The 22331-nt window shown below is 61.0% G+C and overlaps 1 protein-coding gene across 6 annotated transcripts; it reads left to right on the plus strand.

The window, feature by feature from the left end:
• Nucleotides 1-4981: 4981 nt before the first annotated feature.
• On the plus strand, nucleotides 4982-20884 carry NCLN (nicalin). 6 transcript variants are annotated; one of them, XM_059918791.1, is made up of 15 exons: nucleotides 4982-5259; nucleotides 10434-10624; nucleotides 10757-10901; nucleotides 12584-12678; nucleotides 13526-13606; nucleotides 14979-15082; nucleotides 16096-16184; nucleotides 16268-16407; nucleotides 16652-16830; nucleotides 17668-17755; nucleotides 17845-17883; nucleotides 17969-18132; nucleotides 19027-19080; nucleotides 19174-19252; nucleotides 19549-20884. In XM_059918791.1, exons 1-15 carry the CDS (start codon nucleotides 5076-5078, stop codon nucleotides 19651-19653), a joined length of 1737 nt encoding a protein of 578 aa, XP_059774774.1. In that variant the 5' UTR covers nucleotides 4982-5075; the 3' UTR covers nucleotides 19654-20884. The 6 variants fall into 6 exon arrangements, with proteins under 6 accessions (XP_059774774.1, XP_059774775.1, XP_059774776.1 ...); XM_059918792.1 differs by having other exon boundaries at nucleotides 17972-18132; XM_059918793.1 differs by lacking the exon at nucleotides 19549-20884 and adding an exon at nucleotides 19366-19511.
• Nucleotides 20885-22331: the final 1447 nt, after the last annotated feature.

Raw genomic sequence — 22331 nt, forward strand, 5'->3', positions numbered from 1 at the left:
GGATGTAGCCACCTTTGGCTGGTAGAAAGTTCTCTCTCTCCATCTTCCTAGCCAAGACAGTGCCCGCAAGTCTTTCTGCCTCCGTCTTGCCAAGTTCTTGGGTCAGCATCCCGTCTGCCACTCTGGATGGGATAGCTCCGTTCTGAGCCTCCGTTTCTCCCCTGCAGGATGGGGGAGGCGGCGATGGGAAACTGTTTAGTGCGCTGTTTCAATAAAGCAGCCATTAGCCACACGTGGGTATGTAAAATTAATTAAAATGAATTTTTAAAATTCAGTTTCTCGGTGCATTTCTCGGAACTGCCGTATCAAAGTATCACAGACTGAGGGGCTTAAACAACAGGAATGCATTCTTTCATGACTTCCCTGGTGGTCCAGTGGTTAAGACTCCGCGCTTCCACTGCAGGGGGCACAAGTTTGATCCCTGGTCGGGGAACTAAGATCCTGCATGCTGAGCGGTGCGGTCAAAAAAAAAAGAAAAAAGAAAAGACATTTATCCTCTCATGGTTCTGGAGGCTGGAAGTCTGAGATCAAGGTGCCAACAGGTTTGGTTCGTTCTGAGCCCTCTCTCCTAGATTCTGGGGATTTGCTGGCAATCTTTGGCATCCCTTGGTTTGTAGACTCCATCTTCACATGGGTTCTCCCTGCGTGCACGTCTGTGTGCAAATTTTCCCTTTTTATAAGGACACCAGTCCTAATCCAGGTGGATTAGGGCCACCCTATTCCAGTGTGACTCAGCTTAACTAATTACACCTATAACCATCCTATTTCCTAATAAGGTCCTATTCTGAGGTCCTGGGGGTTAGGATTTCAAGACATGAATTTTGGAGACACAATTCAACCCATACCACTTTATCACACTAGCCACATTTCAAGTGCTTGATGGGACATGGGACTTGTGGCTACTGTTTTGGACAGTGTAGACACAGAGCATGTCCATCATCACAGAAAGTTCTGTTGGACAGGACTGGAAAACGTTCCAAGCATGTATAAGCTGGGATACTTCTTACATTTTCCTGATTCCTGGTCCATGTGTGTTTATTTGGGACAGTGGCAGGCAGGGTGAGGTCTCGGTGGAATTTGATGTGAGTGGAGCCTGGGCCTCCTTGAAGCTCTCAGCCTGCGTCCTGGGCCTGTGTGAGCGGGCCCTGTGGCCCCTCTGCCCTGTGGGGTGTCACACTTTGCTTTGACTGAGCTGCACTATTTGCTGCTCCCTCCCATCTGGGGTCTTTGCACCTGCCTTTGTTGAGCCCAGTAGAGTGGCTTGCCTGGCACGTGCCCTGCCCATCCTTCAGGTCTCAGCTTTAGCATCACCTCCTCCAGGAAGTCTCCCTGATTTCTCCTCCTCAGCCCTCTTCTGGGCTCCCACACCTGCCTGTGCAACTCCATTATAGATCCAATCGCGCATGGTTACACATCCACCTTCTCCCCTGGACTTTGAGCTCCATAAGAGTGGAGGTAGGCCTCCCTGGTGGCACAGTGGTTGAGAATCTGCCTGCTAATGCAGGGGACACGGGTTCGAGCCCTGGTCTGGGAAGATCCCACATGCCGTGGAGCAACTAGGCCCGTGAGCCACAACTACTGAGCCTGCATGTCTGGCGCCTGTGCTCCGCAAAAAGAGAGGCCGCGATAGTGAAGAGGCCCGCGCACCGCGATTAAGAGTGGCCTCCGCTTGCTGCAACTAGGGAAAGCCCTCGCACAGAAACGAAGACCCAACACAGCCAAAAATAAATAAATAAATAAAAGATTACTATTAAAAAAAAAAAAAAGAGTGGAGGTAGTGACAGTGTTTGGGCCACAGCTATGTCCCCGGCACCCAGCACAGGACCCAGCAGATAGTAGGTGCTCCATGACCTAGAGTGTTGGGAGAACTAGTCCTAGCATCATGCCTTCCACTGAGCCTGGGAAACCTCTTCCCCTCCTTACTCCCCACCCCCACCTTCCTCCCTGACTACGATGAAACTGTCCCCATGAATCCTGGCTTCTGCTCTTAGGTGGCTCAGGTGTCTGTAACCCATTACCGTTCCCCAGCTCTGCCACTCACCATGGGCTTCAGTTTCCTCATCTGTAAAATGAGGATATTGATATCCCCTGCCCTCCTGGGATGTTGATAAGGCAAGGAATATAAAGGCCCTCAAACTTATGTGTCTGATTTTGTAATAGGGAAGAACAAATCTGACTCCTTTTTAGACCTGTTCCTTTTACTTTAACCTTTGTGCCCTGTTGCCTGTGCTTAGTCATGGTGGCCTTGTACCTTTTGTACAAGAATGTTGCCTATGGCCTGAAATATACAGGTGAGCCTATTCTCAAGGCTCCGACATTTAAGAGTCCATTCACATAGAGGTAAAATGTTTCAGAATAGGGAATAACATTTGTTTTGTTGGAGGTTTACAGGAACATCCTGACCTGACCTGCACAGCTGCAAGAACAAAGGATTCCAACACCAAGAAGTTTGCAACAACTAACCACCTCCCTCTCTCATTTGCCTTTAAAAGTGCTTTGCTGAAACCCTTTGGGGAGTCGGGGTTTATGGGGCATGAGACACTGGTCTCCTTGCATGGCCCTGCAATAAACCTTTCTCTGCTCCAAACTCCAACTTTTGGTTTGTTTGTCCTCACTGTGCATTGGGCACACGAACTTGCGTTTGGCAACATTTTTAAATGCCTTATGTATCACTCAACGTTATCCTAGTCACCTTTGTACTAACTCATTTAATCCTTGGAAAATCTCCAGGAGGCAGGTACCATCATTAACTCCATTTTATAGATGGAGAAACTAAGACCCAGAGAGGTTAGGTAGCTTATGCAAGGTCACACAACTGGGAAGAGGCAGAGCTGGGATTCAAACCCAGACAGGTGACTTTTTTTTTTTTTTTGGGATCTTAGTTCCCTGACCAGGGATCAAACCCACGCCCCCTGCAGTGGAAGCGTGGAGTCTTAACCCCTGGACTGCCAGGGAAGTCCCCACAGGTGACTTCTGGATCCCTGTCTGTTACTGCCTCTTTGATGAATGAATGAATAAATGAATGAAAGAATGAATACCAGTTCCTTCTCTCCTTGGAAAACTCGAATGAATGCTCCATTTCATTCTATGGGCTGCCCCAAGGTTTCATCTCCACAAAGCAGGATTAGTTGAACCTCCCCATTTTACAGACAGAAAAACCAAGGCTCAGGAGAGGAGGCGGAATGGGCAGCCCTAAGGTCCAAGCCTTGTTATCTGAGCCAAGTTCAGGGCTCTTTCTTGCTTTGTCTCTAGGTGAGTGTGCGGCGTGTCTTGCCTGTTCATAGCCTGGCCTGGAAGAGTGGGGGTAGATGGAGAAGCAGGTAATAAACATTTGCTGATGAAGATCACGTGGGCCAGAATTTCTCAGTCTTTTCCCTGCCCTGCCAAGCCACTCCTGACTCCTCATGCCTAGGACCTGCCTGGGGATGGCTGGAAGCAAGGGACACAGCTGGAAGGAAGGGGCTGGTGTGTTGGGGTTTTCATGACTCATTCATTCATTCACTCAACAACTGTGTGTCAGGCTCTATTCTGGGCAATGGGGTTGCAGCTATAAACAACCTGGTACCTGCCCGCGGAAAGGTCACAATTTGCTGGGTGTGACGAACATCAAACTAAGAAATGTCCAACATCATTTCAGTAAGGAACTAGCCATGCAGAAAGTGGGAGGGGGCCCGTGAGTGTTTTGCAGGAACAGCGGATGCAGCAGCTCTGAGGCTGCACGAGCTTTGTGCATTCTCATAATACCAACACTTATTGAGTGCTTCATGTATGCCTCATCCTTTCCAAGTGCATTCACGTGGATTATCTTATTGAATCCTCACACACCCCTGGGGAGCCGGGGAATAGTGTTAGATTATTTATCATCATATTTGGCAGCTGAGGAAATGGAGGCTCAGAGAGGTGAAGCGACTTGCCCAAGGTCACACAGCTGGGAAGTGGAGGAGCTGGGACTTGAACCCATGCTGTTAATCAACACAACTGCCACCTTTCACTTGGGACAGAAGAGAGGCCCACTTCCCTAGGCAACGGTATCAGAACCTGGGGGCCAGGGCCATGTGCTCTGCACCCTCTGGCCTCAGTCTTCCCATCTGTACAAGGGAGTGTGAGTTACTGATGCCCCTTAAGGCCCCTGGCCCAGAGACAATTGGGTTCTCAGGGGGCCAGATTAGAAAATACAAACTTAAGACACCCAGTAAAATTTGAATTTCTGATGAACGAATAATTTTTTTTACTATGTCCCAAATATAAATACGCCTAAGTATAAATGTATCACCAACCCCGGCACAACACCAAGCTGCAGACTACAAGTCCCAAAATCCATTGCGACATCCCTTTAGGAACCTTCTGTCATGATTTCTTGATTCTTCTTTCATTCTTTTATCCAAAAATTATATAAACCACCCACTGTGTGCCAGGCCTTGTGTTAAGTTCTGAGGAATACATCAGTGCAAAAAACAGACACAAGTCTTTGCCCTCATGGTGTTAACATCTATATTTCTTGGGAGTTTTAAGTGATTTTTCCCGGACTTCTGCCAGGAAGACTTCAGCTCCCATGACCCCTTGTGCTTGTTCAATGAGACTACAATTCCCAGGAGACCTAGCGCATCAGGCCGGCCCCTCTCTTCCTTATTCCCAACTTTCCTCCGGGTCGCAAGGTCACGTCTTGCACAACCCCCTGCATCCCTCCACCTTCTACCACAGCAAAGACAGGGTCTCAGTAAGTTCCGCCGATTATAGTTTTTTTTTTTTTTAAGTCTCCGTATTTTCTGACTTGGGGTTTATGTGAAACCTTACTCAAACGGTCCACCACAGCTTCCTCTTTCGGGGAGTAACAGAATGGGCCTACAACTCCCAGGTGGCTCCGCGCGCGCCGGGAGGACTACAACTCCCAGCAGGCAGCGCGGCGGGCGGGCGGCCCTCGGCGGTGCCCGCAGGACCCCGGAGCGGGCGCGGGCTGCCCGGCGCAGCGCCCGCAGGACCCCGGCACCTACCCATGCCTAGGTGAGTTCGCGTGAGCCGCCGCCGCCGCCGTCCCGTCCCCGCCGCCGCCCCGCGCGGCCCCGCCGCAGGCCAGGATGCTGGAGGAAGCAGGAGAGGTGCTGGAGAACATGCTGAAGGCGTCGTGCCTGCCGCTCGGCTTCATCGTCTTCCTGCCCGCCGTGCTGCTGCTCGTGGCGCCGCCGCTGCCCGCCGCCGACGCGGCTCACGAGTTCACCGTGTATCGCATGCAGCAGTACGACCTGCAGGGACAGCCCTACGGTGCGTGGACCCGGGCCCCTGGCCTCCCCCCGGGGCCGGGCTTTCCCCATGGGCTCCTGACCTCCCCCAGCTTTGCCTCCCCGCACCTGACCTCCCGCTCAGCCTTTCTCCTCCCCGAGGCTCCGGCCTATGCCGGCCAGGATGCCCTCTCCTTCGGTTCGGTCTCTGCTCCCCGGGCCCCAGGACCTGCCTCTCCCACCTGTCCAGCAGGAGTCCAGCCCGCAGACCTCACTTGGGCCGCCAGACTCTTACCCAGATCCCAGGCAAGTCCGAGCTTGGATACCTGGACCGACGCTAGGCCCCCAGCTCTCTCTGCCCCAGGGACCCGCCCCGCTGGCTGCCACAGCACCCCGGCCCCGTCCCTAACAAGGGCTACATACTCCAAAACGCAGAGCTCTCTCCCACCTTCAGGCCAAGCTGCCCCTGCTCCTTTTCTCCTGGGTCCTCTCTGATTCCCAGCTGGAACAGAGCCCCAACCTTGGGTCTTCTTCACTTGGAGTGGAGCCTCTCAGCGCGGTTCTTCCAGGCCGAGCTGGCCACCCTTTCACAGTCCCTGGCACCCCAGTGTGTTTTGTCCAGTGTCTACATTCTGACCCCTTTCAGGGCTCAAGAAGCTCTGATCGCTGACCCCAGCCTGGCCCCGTGTCAAGGCCCATCTCTCCCCAGGCTCTGCTCCCTGGTCCCAACTCATGAGCCAGGTTCTTCAGAATTCCTTAGCTAATCCTTCAGTCCCCTGCCTTTGGGCTCCTGAAATCCCTTGGACCCCATTTCTTGCTCCCCGCTTTGGTGCATACCCACCCCTCGGCTTCCTGGAACACCACCAGCCCACCCTGGCTCCTTCTATCCACGATTTCAGGCCCCCACGGCTGGATCCTGTCCAGCTCCTGTTCCCCGGCCCTGCTCCCTCATCTGTCAAAGTTCTGACCCCAGTGCTCAAGTCATTCTGAATTTCTCTCTTTTTCCCCAGCCTTGCTGTATCTGGTGTTCCAGAACCTTCTGGCCTCTGGTTTCTCTTCCAGCCTGGTGCCTTAGGCCCCCACAAGTCAAGGCCCGCCCTCCCCAGTTCCCCTGGTCCCCTCCTCTCTGAGCTCTGGTTCTCTTGGACTAGCCTCTCTTGTTGGAACATCAGGCCTAGCCCGAGCCCCCTGGATCCCCTGCCACTGCCAGGCTCCTGGGGAGCCCCAGTGTCTGGAGATTCCCCTCAGATCCCTCATCACCCCAGAGTTATGTTGTTTCTGTTTAGTGCAGTGGTTGTCAACCCACTCAGTGGTTGTCGCTGAGTGATGACTTTGGGTTGTCGTGACTGGGGGTGCTCCTGGCATCGAGGGGGTAGGGCCAGGGGTGCTGCTCCACACCCCACAGTGCCTGGGATGGCCTCTCCCAGAGAATGATCTGGGCCAGATTGTCAGCAGTGCTGAGGGGGAGAACTTGGGGTTACAGTGATGTCTCTAGACCCCAGGCTCTCGACCGGTGGGGAGGAAGGCCAGGAGCCCCTAACGAGTGGTCAGTTTGTATGCGTTGTTGACATCCCCCTGGGGAGAGGGTTTCAGCCGGTGCTGTCACAGGTGGTCTTTCGAGATGTGGCGCATGCAATGGAAGAAGGGGATCTTTAGCATCTCTCGGTGGTTAACTGTAACAAGCTTGAATAGCTACGTGTGACTAGCGGCTGCCGTCCTGGTCTAGAGGATCCTGCAGTCCAGCAGCAGGCCTGGATCCTAGAACTCTCCAGGTCAACCCGCCAGACCTTCCCTCACCCAGTCACTCCGCCGTCCCCTCTCGCACTGCACTCGGAGCCTTGCCGGGAGCTCTCCCAGCACACCCAGCTCCGCTCCGGGACCCTTGGGCGGCTGTAATCCAGCAGCCTGGCTGCCCCGGATTCCCCCACCGCCTGCTCAGCGCTGGCCTGCTTGCGGGTGTGGCCCCCTCTCCCCGCCCCAGACAGGTGCCGCAGACCCGCTCCCTGACCGCATCATTCTCCTCGCAGGTCCTCGGGAACCTTCTCTCCTTTCTCCCTGCCCTCCTTCCCTCTTCCCCTCCTTTACCTGAGTTCTTCGCCCCTGTTCCTGGATTCCTTCCCGTTCTTTTTTCTGACCCAGTGTCTCCCCCCACCCCACATGCCCTCCTTTCCGGCCCCCATCTTTGTTGCTCATGGTGAGAAACCTGGATGCCGAGTGGGCTCGGGGGTGAGCGGAGGGGCCTGGCAGGGCGCCCACCCGTCTCAGCTCGCACGTCTACACCTCCACCCAGATCACACCAGGCAGCGTCCCCCATTGGCAGGGATGTGAGGTCCCCACCGCTGCCTGGGGAGATGCTGGCGGGATAGTCCGGGAAGGCCCGGTGGTGCAGAGGGAGTCCCGGCTCCTCCCCGGTCGTGGAGCCTCTGAGGGCTGGTCTGCTGGGTCACTGCTGATTGCAGCGTCCCCGGCATCACGCACGCCCTCGGCTCCCGCCTCCTGGTGTAACCCTTGCTCTGGGCCTCCTTTCCCAACTTCCTGTTCGCTCCTGTTGAGAAACAGGCGGGCAGGGTGCTGGGAAGGGGAGGCGTGTGCTCTTTGAGCTGGGGTGTGACCCCCACCCCCCGAATGGACTCCGGCCTTTCTGGGCTGGGCCGCTCACGCCCATCCCACTTGGTCCCCACAGAAACAGCCCTGGGAGGTTGGGATGTGGGCACCCACACCGGGCACGGGGATGGGCTCTCCGCCCCTTGCTGGTCGGTGGCTTCGCGCTGCAAAGGACCAGTGCAACCCGCAAGGAGAGAGGACTGGCCCTGGGCCCTCGGTAGAGAAGCTTGTGACCTCTGTCCAGGTCTGGTCCCATTGTGGGAACCGGCGATTTCCGTCCAGGTGTCCAGCGCCCGCCCAGACGCAGGGGTGACCGAGGCTGCGCTGGCTTCAGCCTCATGCCAGCAAAGACGGTCTCCGCTCTTGGGGCGCTCAGCCTCTGGGGGCGGTTGGGGGGCTGGCGTCCACCTGGTTCTGCTCTCACCCCCCCCCCCTTCCCATCTCTGGGTCTTTGTAGGCTCCACCCCGAGGTGACAGGTGACATCCGAGCCGCCCCTGGGAGGCTGCGGCTGGGACACGGGGGAGGGCCCTGTCCGGCATTCCCAGAGCTTCAGGGGCCCCTGAAGGTCTTTGCCGCCCTCCCCGCCAGGCCCTCCCGGGCTCCCACGTTGCCCTAAAGCAGAGGAAAGGCCCTGGGGCGGGGGAGAGGCACACAGCCCCCAGCCTGGGGCGCATGGCCCAGCTTCGCTCCTTGGTCACAGACCCCTGCCCCTGAGACAGCCCTGCCCTTTCCCACCTGGGGCGCTGTCCCTTCTGTGTTCTGCTGGGCCCCTCCGACGGACCAGCCCTCAAGATGGGCTGTAGGAAGCGACCCTTCTCCCGATGGCACGTCCTTGGAAAGCAGAGGTGGGGACCTCGCTCCTGGCCCTGAGCCTGAGGCCGTCTGGGCCTGGTGCATCCCTGAGGACACAGGCACACTCTGGCTCCCTGGGGGAAGCAGACCTGTTTCTCTGCATTGTTATTCTGACTCTCACTGTGTGGGTCTCCAACCGGAGGCCCTAAGGGCCATATCTGGCCCCCATGTGCAGTAGGGTTTGTTTGTCTTTGTGCATCCTGCGTCAGCCTGGGACCTGTGAGACATTTTGGACCCGCCGTGTGCCTTTGTCACCTGGGTGATGTGACCTAAGAATCTGGATTTCTGGCAGCATCCCGCTGAGTGCTGGTGGCCCTGGCAGCTGGGGGCCTGCCTGAGCCCCCTTTCCCATCAGTGCAGGGATGGCCCTGAGGGCCCGCCGCTGCATACCGTGCACCCGTGGGTGCTGGCGCCCCCTCCTCGTTGCGCTGAAACGTCCACGCAGCTTCTCGCCGCCTTTCTCCAGTAGAGCTCTGAGGACAGCAGTGCTGTGTCTGAGGGGACCTGCTGGCCTTAGAAACGCGCTCTGTGCAATCCTGGCCGCAGCCTACTTCTCAGGCGGGGAGGGGTCAGCTGCCTGGAAAAGCTTGTGAGCGGGGAGGGGGCCAAGCCGGAAGCAGCCTCTCCCTCCCTCCCTGATTCTCTGGCCCTTTCTTGAGCTCCCAGAGGAGAGAAACCCGGGTGGTCCTGCCCCCAGGGCACACCAGGCCATGTCCGGCATCATCTGTGGTTACCATGACTAGGGGGCTCCTGGCATCGAGGGGGCGGGGCCAGGGAGGCTGCTCCACACCCCACAGCGCCCAGGACGGCCCAGGGGGAACAGTGCAGCCCTGACTGGAAGAAGATGGACAGACCCTGGTGTTTTCCTTCCTGAGGGGCTTCAGGGAGACCGGGCGTTGGTTCGTTCCATGTCCTGAGCCTGCTGGGCTGGGAGTCGCCAGGCGATGCTGGGTTTGCAGTGTGGTGAACGAGGTCTCTACCCCTGGAACCCCCAGGCTAGTTAGGGGAGTAGATAGCGAGGGTCCCGGGGACATGGACAAGGCCGTGTTAGAGCTGTGAGGGGAGGGGGCCCTGGCCTGGGGAGGGCGGGACGGGGGCCACTGGTCAGGTTAGCCAGGGCAGGGTTTGGGTTTTCCTCGGGTCATTGGGAACTGTGGGGGGCAGTCCTGTAGGAGTCCTGGGGGCTCCCTCTGCTGGGGACTAGACCCTGGAGTGGGTGCTGAGCTCTGTGCTGGGGGTCTCCTGACACCCTGGGCAGGGCGTGAGGCACCTGTGGGGCCCTGCGTCCCAGGAGCCATGGGGAACCCGGGGAGGAGGGCTGGGGGAGCAGGACCGACTGGGTTCCAATCCCGGTGCTCCTGCTGACGGTCCCGCCTTCCGGGTGGGTGGCGTGGGGGGCTGCTGGCTGCCTCTGTGGGCCGGGGTGAGGGCACCCGCCCCTGAGCTGCCGCAGGGACATGGGGCGGGGGGCACGGCACCCAGCCTGGCAGGAAGCCCGCACATCCTCGCAGGGCGGCTGGGTGGGCAGGGACCACGTCACTCTCTGAGGGATGACTGTGGCCGTGGTGCAGTGGCGGAGGGAGGGTGCCAGAGCAGGGACAGTGGGGCCAGCCCTGGTTTAGGAATGTAGGGGTACGGGGGTTGGTTCAAGGAGAAGGGTCTTAGTTTTCGTTGAGTTCTCGGAAGGCCCCGCGAGACCAGGGTTGGGGTGGGCGCGGCTCCGGTGGGTGGGCGGCTAGCTGAGGGACCCCTCCCTGCAGGCACGCGGAACGCGGTGCTGAACACGGAGGCGCGCACCATTGACGCGGACGTGCTGAGCCGGCGCTGCGTGCTCATGCGGCTGCTGGACTTCTCGTACGAGCGCTACCAGCGCGCCCTACGCCAGTCGGCCGGTGCCGTGGTCATCATCCTGCCGCGGGCCATGGCCGCGGTGCCGCAGGACGTCATCCGGGTGAGGCCCGCCCCGCCCCACCCCACCGGCTCCGGCTCCGGCTCCATCCCGTCCAGTCCCCGGTGCCCGCCCTCTAGGGGCAGCCCCGGGCCCCCCTGCCCGAAGCCGCGTGAACGTTTGTCTCTCCCGCAGCAATTCATGGAGATCGAGCCCGAGATGCTGGCCATGGAGACCATCGTGCCTGTGTACTTCGCCGTGGAGGACGACGCCCTGCTGTCCATCTACGAGCAGACGCAGGCTGCGTCCGCCTCCCAGGGCTCCGCCTCTGCCGCCGAAGGTGGGCTCGGGGCGGGGGGCGTGCGGAGAGGGGCCCCGCTGTGCAGTTTCCAGGACCCCCTCTCCCGGGCTGGGGGATGCTGCGGTGAGCTTGGCAGCCGGCAGCTCTGCCGTTTGACCGGTCCGGGGGCCATGGGGGAGAGTGAGCTAGCAAAAGTGGTCAAAGAATTGAGCCAAAAGGATCCAATCGCAGGTGTAGGAAAAGGAAGCTGGTCCTCGGAGCCAACGAGAGTGGGCAAGGCAGGCAGGTTTGTCCACACAGTGGACTCACCCAGCTCCTTGGGGAAACAGTTTGTGGGTATGTGTTTAAGCTGTAAAGGAAGGGTCATTCCTCCTGGCCAGATTATTAGCTGCGTGGATGCTAGACTGGGGGATGGCAGACTGTGGCCCTCGGCCGCCTGTTTGTGTAAATAAAGTTTTATCGGCACACAGCCAGTGTTACACACGGCTTATGGTGGCTTTCACACTACAGTAGGAGAGTTCAGTGGCTGTGACAGACTGGCCCACAGAGCTAAAAATTTCGACTCTCTAGCACTTTACAGAGAAAGTTTGCTAAACCCTGGTCTGAATTAAAGTCTGGACAGTGGCCGTCTGCATTGTGGCAGCACAAGAGTGAGTTTTTGGAAAGATCTTAATTTCTAGTTAGAGCGGAAGGGAGGGGGAGGAGTCAGCTACTTGGTGGAATATTACGCAGCCGTTAAGAAATGGCATCGGGTGTGAGAAAGTGCTTATTTTACGTTGGTCAGTGAAAAAACCAGAATATAAGATCATAGATCAAGATCACAACACTTTCTTAGGCGTAGCTTGTTTGTTTTGGAATAACGCTAGGGTTTGGAAGAAGTTGCAGACATACTACGGTTCCTGAGAGGCACCCTCCCAGCTCCCCCAGTGATGACACCTCCCATGGCCATCACAGTTGGGGTTTGTGTCATTGTCATTGTTGTTTTTCGGCCGCACCGCACGGCTTGCAGGATCTTACTTCCCCGACCAGGGATTGAACCCGGGCCCTCGGCAGTGAAAGCGCAGAGTCCTAACCACTGAACCGCCAGGGAGTTCCCACGGTTGTGTGTTTAAATGTGTAAAGAACGGAAGGGCTTGAGACAGGGTGAGCTCACGGGCGTTTTAGGGCAGCCGCTGCCCCCAGGTGAAAAAGTGGCAGGCGCAGTGGACCACTGGCTCGCATGGAGCAAGGTGGGCACCACCTCACCTCGGCTCAGGAGAGAATGGAACTTTCCTTTCTATGAAACTTTGAGTTCTCACGCCATCTTTGCTTTCGGGGCTGGGCTGGAGGATCGTGGGCCATCTGATGGGAAACTCCTGTTTTGGGGTCACTGCTGAAGTGATCCTTGGGGAGCTGGGTCGGAGGTTGTGCACGCGCCTTCGTGATTTAGGAACGGTCCCTGACGGTCCCACAGAGCGAGGGCGCACGCGCCCTCCTCACCGGCCTGAGTGGTGTCCGGGTGACTGTTTCACCGGCTCTTATACTGGACACCCAGGTTCTTGCCCGTGTCCAGTTACCGCATTGTGTTCTAGTCTGTGTGGTCAGTTCTGCTTTTGCTCAGACTGAACCCCTGGAGTCTGGGGTGCTGGGGTGGTGAGCATGCCGGCTCTGGTCCGGGAACCCCCAGGCCGTGGCACGGCAGCCCCCGGGCTCAGGCTGGTCCTCCCCGGCCCCGTCCTCAGTGCTGCTCCACACCGCCACTGCCAACGGCTTCCAGATGGTCACCAGCGGGGTCCAGAGCAAGGCCGTGAGCGACTGGCTCATCACCAGCGTGGAGGTGAGTGCCCGGCGTGCCTCACTGCCCGTGCCCACTAGAGGGAGCCTCTGCCTGGGAAATCGGGTCAGATGGCCGCCCGCCCGCCCGCCCTATGGAGAGAGGGGCCTCCAGCCACACACCCTGCCTCGCCTCCTCCTCCCCCGACCCCTGCCCCACCGAGAGCCCCCTCCCCGAGTGGCCGGCCCTTCCCCTAACAGTAACATCACGGGGGCTCAGCTGAGCTGGCGGAGAGCAGAGCTCTGGGCAGCAATTAAAGCCTAATCTCCCACCGGGAGGGCGGGTGTATGCAGGCATCCAGGCCAGAGCAAGGTCCAAGTTCTCCCCCTCGCAGTCTCCCCACCCGGATCAGCTCCACGGGCCGCCCGTGGGGTTGTCTCGCTGCACCCGTCCCACCCCCCCCAAAAAAAGCCTCCGGTGGTTTTGTTCCCCTTCCCCCACGAGGAGGCCGCAGCTGAGGCCTTGCAGAGCCGCCCTCTGTGCAGAGAGTAAGGGGCGTGGGGCCTCAGCACATGCTGCCCCCGGCTCGGACCGCCCGCGGGCCGTGCTCCCGACAGGATGTCTTTGCCGTCTGTTCCCTGCTGGACTTGACCGGGGGCTGGTTTACGCAGGAGGACCTCGGCCAGGGCGCCGGACCCCGACCCCCTGAGCTCTTCCTGTGCTGTCAGGACCTTGCCGTGCCTGCCGTCAGCGGGGCTCGGCCTTTGAAGGGTGGGCCTGGTTTCCCGGTGGCCAGGTCTGGCCACCCCCTGTGTCCACAGTGTAGCTGGCAAAGCCGAGAACACTGCCGCCGGGTGGGGGGCGGCCACTGCCTCAGGCCGGCTGGCCCTTCACACCTGTGCCTCTGCAGGGGCGGCTGACCGGGCTGGGCGGAGAGGACCTGCCCACCATCGTCATCGTGGCCCACTACGACGCCTTCGGGGTGGCCCCGGTACGTCCGTGCCCTCAGGGCTCCGTGAACACCCTGCGGGACGGGTGTCATCGTGAAGCTTCACTCCCCCAAACGAGACGTGACAGCAGAGGGAGGGGCGGTCCCCGGGGAGGCCCATGAGACCCAGCCAGGGATTCTTACTTGGGGCCGGTCACGCAGGCACCTCTGCCCGGCACGGCCGAGACCCCAGACCCAGGAGGAGAGCAGGTGTCCGTGCAGACCCCGTGTCTGCACAGACAGTGTCAGGACAGGGGGCCCCCGAAGTTCGGTTCCCGGCGCCCCCGAGGGCTGGCCTGGCCAGCGTCCCTCCAGGCTGCAGGCCACCCGGTGCTGTGCCCTCAGAGCCCCCGGCACGGTGGGGTGGGAGGTTCCTGCTGGAGAACCAACAGCCAGCTGAACCAGACACTGTGGGTGCTGGGAGGGCCTGCATCCGGGCGTGCGCCCCTGACCGCGCCTTGCGGGCCGCCCCACCTGGGAGGCCAAGGCTGTCCTTGAGGACGCCGGGGCCCAGAGGCCGGCCCTGGACAGTCAGCTCAGAGCCACGTTCTCACCCTTTTCACCATCCACCCCCACAGAGCCTTTTTAGACACCTGTGTCCTCATTTTCCCTTTCCTGTGAAATTTTCTTAGATATTTGAGATGTGATTCCCATAACATAAAATCCATCCTTTTAAAGCACGCAATTCAGAGGTTTTTAGTGAATTCACAAAATTGTGTAGACATCACCACTCTCTGCTTTCAGAGCGTTCCATCCCCCCAAAAGAAGCTCCCTCCCTATGAAGTCACCCCACCCCTCCCCCAGCCCCCGACAGCCAGGAACCCACTCTCCGTGTCTGTGGATCGGCCTGTCCTGGACGTTTCCCCTCAGTGGGGTCACACCCTGTGTGTCCTTGTGTCTGGCTTCCCTCACTGAGCACCCCATCGCCCCCTCCCTGTGAACTTGAACAACATCGCACACCGTGTGTCAGTTGGTGCGCTGTGACTGTGGGAGGGTCCCAAGCCATGCAAACAACCCAGTTTTTTTCTCTCCAAGAACCAGTCGTTCCCCGTAGGGAATGTCGCCTTAGCGCGCAGGACCCAGACACGTGGGGGAAGTTCACAGCGCGGGGGGGCAGAAGGCCGGAGGTCCAGCTGGAGGGAGCTCCCAGGGCGGATGCCCAGGCTGGACGGAGGCTGCGCACGGGGCTTCCCGCGTGCGTGGAGGCCGGGCGGCGCCCAGGGGCCGTCGGTCTTGGGTTTGGGCCGTGCAGGGTGGGTGAGCCCAGCTGCGCTGGAGACGTGGACCGGGGGCGAGATTCGGGGGGGGTGGGGGGGGTGCGAGGCGCCGCACGTGGACGTGGGGTGACCTCGGCCTCCTCTCTGCACACCCGCAGTGGCTGTCGCACGGCGCGGACTCCAATGGGAGTGGCATCTCCGTGCTGCTGGAGCTCACCCGTCTCTTCTCCAGGCTCTATACCTACAAGCGCACCCACGCCGCGTAAGTGATGGGGGCAGGGCGGTTCCGACCCCGGAATCGCAGTGTCGGGTCGTGGAGCCCAGCTCCTCCCGGGTGCACCCCCGGGAATCCCCCCCAGGAGGCCGGGCTGCCCTCGCTCCCAGAAGAGCCGGGGATGCTCCAACGGCAAGAAGTAGAAATACCTGCGAGCCGGTTGCTCAGGCTGGCGTCTCCCCATCGTGGCCCTGGGCACGGCTGGTCACCGGTGTGGGCGCTCGTCCCTACACCGCGCTGCCCTGGGACGGCAGGGGCCCAGTGACCAGCGAGTCTCCCTGAGCTGCCGGGCCCGGCCCCATGCACGCAGGCGCCCTGAGCGGCAGGGGTGCTCACGTTCCAGGCGGGGAGGGGAGGTTGAGATCAGGGTGTCAGCAGGGCCACGCCTCCTCCTGAAACCCCAGGGGAGGGTCCTTCCCGTCGCTGCCGGGTTCCAGCAGTGATGGATTCCTCGGTCCCAGCGTCACGTGGCCTCCTCTTCCTCCGGGTGTCTCTCCTCTCCTATAAGGACCGCCGTGGCCACGGCGGGATGGATGGGGCTGGGGGGGCGGGCGCGGGGACATGGTCCTTCACGACACCCCTGGCTTCAGTCCTGCTCGAGGGGCGGGGTGCTGAATCACCTGTCACTTTTCATTTCCCGGTTGGTCCACCCAGTCTCTTCTGGTTTCGAGAGTTCAGTGAGGCCCCTGAAGCCATGCTTCTCACCAGAGAGGCAGCCAGAGCTGTGCTTCTCACCTGGAGCCCCTGGGGGACACTGGGCCATGTCTGGGGACATCTGTGATCATCATGACTCGGGGGCTCCTGGCATCCATTGGGTGGGGGCCAGGGATGTTGCTGCACACCCCCCAGCCCCCAGGACTCCCCAGTGTCAGCAGTGCCAGGATAGGGAGGTCCAACCCTGAAGGCTGGTTGGATTTCCTACTTGGGGGGAGACCACCTCCTCCTTGTCGGGGACCTGGACTCCCACGTGTCAACGCTGGCGCCCCACTGCTTCCCGCCAGGTACAACCTCCTGTTCTTTGCTTCTGGAGGAGGAAAGTTCAACTACCAGGGCACTAAGCGCTGGTTAGAAGACAATCTGGACCACACAGGTGAGCGGCCCCAGTGGCCAGGGTGGGGTCCGGGCCCCCGGTACTGCCCCCCACCTCCACCCACCAGCCCTCACTGCACTCAGATTCCAGCCTGCTCCAGGACAACGTGGCCTTCGTCCTCTGCCTGGACACCCTGGGCCGGGGGGACAGCCTGCACCTGCACGTGTCCAAGCCGCCCAGGGAGGGGACGCTACAGCACTCCTTCCTGCGGGAGCTCGAGACGGTAGGCGCCCCGCCGGAGGCCAGGCTGGGACATGGGATCTTTGCGCACCCTGGGGCCTCGGGTGAGCCTCAGGTGGGTTTTCTGGGGGAGGGGGGGCAGGTGGGCTTCTCCCTGGGTTCCAGAAGCAGGAGGTTCGGGGAGGGACTTGGGACCCGCCGGACGCGAGGGGCCACCTCCACAGAGACAGGCAGGGCTGGGGCGCGGCCCGTGGGCGCCAGGCAGAGCCTGAGAGTGCCCCTTGCAGGTGGCCGCCCACCAGTTCCCCGAGGTGCGGTTCTCCATGGTGCACAAGAAGATCAACCTGGCGGAGGACATCCTGGCCTGGGAGCATGAGCGCTTCGCCATCCGCCGGCTGCCTGCCTTCACCCTGTCGCATCTGGAGAGCCACCGCGATGGCCAGCGCAGCAGCATCATGGACGTGCGGTGAGCACCGCCGTCGGAGCAGGCGTGGGCCGGGGCATCAGCCGGTCCTTGGGCATCCGGCAGGCTTCCTGGAGGAGGTGGCGCTAGAACTGATGGGCGTGAGCCAGGAGAAGGGTGTGGCTCGGTGGAGGGAAGACTTGGGGGGAGGCGGGGGACCTCCCGGGGCAGCCCCCCACCCCACGCCGACGCCCACTCGGGTCGGGATGTGTTGCCTCTGAGGCTCCTCTTCTACGGTCCTGTGTTGCTGGCAGCCCTTGGTGTCCCTGGGCTTGTGGCCGTGCCACCGTCCCCGCCTCCGTGGTCACGTGGCCTCTCTCTCGTGCCTGTGTCCAAATTCCCCTCCTTATAGGGACACCAGCCGTGGGACTTCAGACCCCCCTACTCCAGTGTGATCACATCTTAGCTAATAACGTCTGCGGAGACCCTACTTCCAAATTGGGTCCCATTCCCAGGTTCCGGGTGGGCGTGAATTTGGGGGACACTGTTGCCCCCACTACAGGGCGTTACAGCAACTCCACCCTCAGCAGCCCATGGAGGCGGGTGTCCTGACCTCCCCCAAGGTCCAGAGGAGGAGACAGGCCCGGGGCCGCCAGTCACTAAGGCAGACGCGCGTCCACAGGGCGCAGGCTTGGCCCGGGCACCCAGGGTGCAGGGCTGCCCCGTCGGGGGCGGGCCTGGCCCAGAGAGGAGCCCGCGGTGCGGGGGGCGCCCGTCTGCTGGGAGGGCCGTCGCTCTGCTTGTCTTTATCGTTATCAGGTATATGCTCACTCTTGGTTTTTGGCGATTGTGAACGATGCCAATTCCTGATATATGTGTTTTTAAAACCTGCCCTCGAAGGTCCCGGGTTGACTCTAAAACCCTGACCCGAAACACGAGGCTCATCGCCGAGGCCCTGACCCGTGTCATCTACAACCTGACGGAGAAGGTGAGCCCCCGCCCGCCCGCCCGTGAGCCCCCCGCCCGCCCGGCCACTGGCGGGTCTGGACTCAGCCCCACGTTCTCCTCTCTCCGCAGGGGACGCCCCCGGACATGCCAGTCTTCACGGAGCAGATGGTAACGGGTGGGTGGGCGGGCGGGCGGGCAGGGGGGCCAGTGGGGCGGGGGCAGGGGTCCCGTGACCACGGCTGCTTCCCCGCAGCAGATCCAACAGGAGCAGCTGGACTCGGTGATGGACTGGCTGACCACCCAGCCGCGGGCCGCGCAGCTGGTGGGCAAGGACGGCCCGCTCCTCAGCACGCTGGAGCACTACCTCAGCCACTACCTGAAGGAGGTCAGGCCGCACCACGTCAAGGCCGACAAGCGGTGAGGCCGGGCGCCGCCCCGCCAGCCAGCGGGTGGGCTCTTCTAGGGCCTTCCTCCCCGCAGGGCCAGATGGGGCAGACAGAAACACTGGACGAAAAATAGACACGATAAGTGAGAAGTGCAGGTGCCCCGTTAAACGAGTTCCAGGTGAACCGCAAATTGTCTCGGTGTAAATATAGCCCATGCCGTGTCTGGGACATACTTACACTGAAAGCCCATTTCTTCTTATTTGCAGTCCTCGTAGAACTGAAGCCCTGTGTTTTATCTGGCAGCCCTATACCCCCAGCTACCCTTCGTGGACCTTTTGTGTTCTGGGCCTCGGGTGACTCCTACCCCAGGTCCCCTCCTGCCCTCGGGATGCTCTTCCCCACTGCAGGCCTCCTGAGTTCTGTCTTCTTTCTGTTCAGTGCTCCTATGCTCACTGGTTGGGCTGAGCAAGGACCGAGGAGGGGTGTCTGGGGGATCCACAGGCAGGAGACACCGCCCGGAAAGCTTGGTGCCCCTCACTGGCTCTCCACCTTCCTCCCAACTCATGGCGCTCCAGGGAGAGCAAGCTCTTGAATAGAAGAAGAAACTGAGGTTCAGAGTGGACCCACAGTTGTGGAGCTGGGGGCCTCCAATTCCTAGGCTGTGGTCGTTCTCCCTCTATAGAAACGCTTCCCAGACCAGATAGTTTCCAGTTACCACACTTCGTTTTAGAGAGTACACCCCAGAAAGCAACAGGAAAGACATTAGTTGAGAATAAAGGACGGTCCTTCCCCAGGAGGGGCAATGGCAGCCTTGTGCAGGCACACACCTGGGGTGCCCCCTTCCCGCGCCACGTTCCTAGGCTGGTGGGACCTCCGGTGGCCCTGCTATCAGGGTGAGCCTGCTGAGAAAGCACTCTCTCACCAGGGACCCTGAGTTTGTCTTCTACGACCAGCTGAAGCAGGTGATGAACGCCTACAGGTGAGCGCCCTGGGTCACCGTCCAGGGGACTGGGTCCTCGGGACAGCTGGGAGCAGCCCCCTGACCCACCCCGCCACCCCCTCCCCTCCCCAGGGTCAAGCCGGCCATCTTCGACCTGCTTCTGGCCGTCTGCATCGGCGCCTACCTGGGGATGGCCTACACGGCGGTCCAGGTGAGCAGGGGACTGGGGGAGGCGAGGCCTCTCAGGAGACCCCTTGGGCGGCCCGAGGGCCTTCCTGCTGGCGGGGTCGCCCGACCTCACTGGAGCCCTCCCGCTGCCCCCAGCACTTCGACCTCCTGTACAAAACAGTTCAGAGACTGCTGAAGGCCAAGACGCAGTGACATGGCCGCTCCGCGCCGGCAGGAGGGCAGGGCCTTGCCCCTCGGCGGCTGTAACCCTGAATTACAGAACTTTTCTGTGTTGCTCTTGAGGATTTGGGGGCTTCTTTCTCTTGTTTATCCTTGGAGCTCCCTCGGAGGAGCGCTGGTCTGGGGCCTGGCCGCGGACTCGGGAACAGAAGTGTGGATGAGCCCCCGCCCTGGAGTCGGCCCCGTGGCCCTCGGGGCGCGTAAGCCACGCCAGGAAAGAGGAACTGCGCCCAGCTCAGCCTCGCCCTCACCCCCGCCCGTGATGCTGACCGTGGACCTGGCGGTCGCGCGGTCGCAGGCCAACAGGGTCAGGGCCAGGCCACCCCCGTGCTGGCTCTGCGTCTGACCTCGAGGCTATCCCCACCCCCTCCGTCGACCCGGGTACTCCCTTCCCTCCCGTCTGGAGAGGGTGGCACCGCCTCTGGGTCTCCGGGTTCTGGCCGCCCCCTCGCAGCCTTGTGCCCTCACCCAGCCGGCCCTGGGACGCGACTCCCCTGAGCCCCCTTGGGCGGCTGGCGCCTTGAACACCTGGCAGCCTCGCCAGGGGCCCTTGTGCTGCTCACCCTGCTTCGCACTGCCTCTGCCCCTCCTGTCCCCGCCCCAGACTCTCGGGGCTCTGCGCTCAGCCTGTCCCCCTGCGGAGCCCCCAGGGCGGGGGGCGGCCCCTTTGCTCATTTCCCTGGGCCTTGGTTTCCTCATATGCAAGGAGGAGGATGCTTTCGGGGGGAGTGGGCACCCCCCCACCCCAGGAGGAGACATGACCATGGGAGCAGCTCTTCCTGGGACCCTGAGGGGGCGGGTCCAGGCCTGAGCCCCGCAAACCAGGTTCCTGGTGGGGCCTGAGCCGCTCAGAAGGGGTGGAGGGGGCAGGGCTGGGACTGACCTCAGGGAGACCCAGGTGTTCAGATTCATTAGCAATACAGTCAGTGAAGTGTTGAGTGCTGGGGCGTCAGGGTCCAGGAGAGGGGACTCCAGGGGCCTCCTGGCCACCAGGGAGGACTCGCCTGCCTTCCGGTTCTGAGGGGCCTGGAGGGGCTGGGGACTGGCTCGCTCCCAAAGCTGCCCGATGCTCACTGGAGGGAACGGGCTCCTGGGGGCTCCTGGCTCGGCTGTCCGTCCCGTCAGGCCTGGGAGGGGCAGGCGTGGAGGCTGCAGGTCCTCTCTCTCGTCCCTCCCTCTTCCTGCCCGGTGGCCCGTCTCCCCCAAAGACTGTTTACCGAGTGCCCGGCCACCTCTGGGGCGGGTATGGGCCCGGCCCCGCCCGGCCCATCCTATCCTTCCCCACGTGTGAGTGTGTGAGCCGTGGATGAACTGTGGTTGCCGCGTGAGCGTCCTTCCTCCCCAGGGCACATGGTCATGATCGCTGACCAGTTGGAGCTCAGGATGCTTGTGGGACGCGGCCGGACGATCAGAAATAAAGCCATAATGAATGATAGCCTTGTGTGTCCTGTCCTGTCGGGGGCCGGTGCCTCAGGGTTCAGTCCTGCCCACGTGAAAGTGGTTTGTGTCTCCCTGGGGGGTGGGGGGCCTGGTGCCCGTATAAAGAGCAGGGCCAGCATCCCTCCGGCCCCCAGCTGAGACCACCACCACTCCCCGCTGCAAGATGGGGGTAAAAACCAGCTCAGAGCTGATGGCACAGTGGGGCATGTTCCTTTCCTGCGGTGGCTGTACCACGAGCTCAGTGTCTCAAAACAGCAGGGATTTGTTGTGTCCCAGCTCTGGATGCTGTGAGGGCGAGGATACCCGGTCTGTCCCGGCTTCTGGTCTCCGTGTTGCGTGGCCGTCTTTTCTGTCTTCTCTCATAAGGATGCATCTTTGGGTTTAGGGCCCATCCTACCCCAGCAGGACTGCATGCCAACTAATCACATCTGCAAAGGCCTTATTTCTCCGTAAGACCATAAGTCTGAAGTTCTGCGTGGACGTGAAATTTGGAGGGACACCATTCAATCTGATGTAGGGGTGCAGTGGCTGTGTGAAAGCCACGCCCACTGGTCAGGCGCCGCCCCCCCGCCCCGCCCCCCAGCCGCAGACCAGGCTCCGGGGAGGCCCTGGCTGGGCTGTGGTCCCCGGTGCCCGGTGCAGCTCAACACAGGGGTTCCGGCGTCGCGCTCTCTGCTCTGGGCCTGGGAGCTCCCGAGGGTCTGCCTTGAACAAAGCCCTGCCCTCAGGAGCTTGGGTTCTGGGGGTGGGGGAGAATACACAAAGTACAGAGACGTATGCTGCGGGGACATGAAGCCACAGGCGACGGAGGCAGTGCGGGGGGTGCAATTTGGACGAGGCATCGGGGGAGCCAAGGGAGGGGGCTGTGGGATCCTTTATCCCAGGGAGGTGGGACCCTGGGGGGACTGTGGGCAGAGGAGGGGGCGGGGCCTGACTCAGGTGCTCACAGGCGCCCTCTGCTGGCGGCTGCGGGGAGGACAGACGGGGGAGGGCGCCAGGCGCATGAGGATTGTGCTTGTCCAGGTGGGGGCACAGGAGGGGAGGAGCGGGCTGGGTTCCCCGAACCCAGAGGAGGAGCTAGGAGGGTGCTCCTGGGACCGTGTGGGTCAGACCGCAGGGGGCTGCTCAAGTTGCCTTAGTGACGCCCGTAGTCAGGGTCAGGGTCACAGCCTCCTCTCCTCAGACCCTCCTCTCCTCCCCCCACTGCCCTCCCCCACCCCGCCCCCCACCGCCCTGAGGCTGGAAGGTGGCTCTGGCCCCAGCACGGACTCATGTAAAACTCCCCACGTCTCAGAGGCAAAGCCAGCCCCTCATCTCCTCATTTCAACACAGGTTGATATTTCTTCCTCGTTTTCCACAAAACTTTCCATTGACTGTAGCCAAGAAAAGGAAAATCGCAACAACACCGGCCCGGCGGACAGAGACGGCCACCATCTACATGC

Source organism: Balaenoptera ricei, chromosome 3 (assembly GCF_028023285.1).
Source record: "Balaenoptera ricei isolate mBalRic1 chromosome 3, mBalRic1.hap2, whole genome shotgun sequence".
NCBI classification, from domain to species: domain Eukaryota; kingdom Metazoa; phylum Chordata; class Mammalia; order Artiodactyla; family Balaenopteridae; genus Balaenoptera; species Balaenoptera ricei.

Coding starts and splice junctions, on each gene's coding strand:
- NCLN (XM_059918790.1), top strand. CDS start 5,076: ATGCTGGAGGAAGCAGGAGAGGTGCTGGAGAACATGCTGAAGGCGTCG. Junction 10,625..10,756: donor TGCCGCAGGACGTCATCCGG/GTGAGGCCCGCC, acceptor TCTCTCCCGCAG/CAATTCATGGAGATCGAGCC. Junction 18,133..19,026: donor CACGTCAAGGCCGACAAGCG/GTGAGGCCGGGC, acceptor CTCTCTCACCAG/GGACCCTGAGTTTGTCTTCT.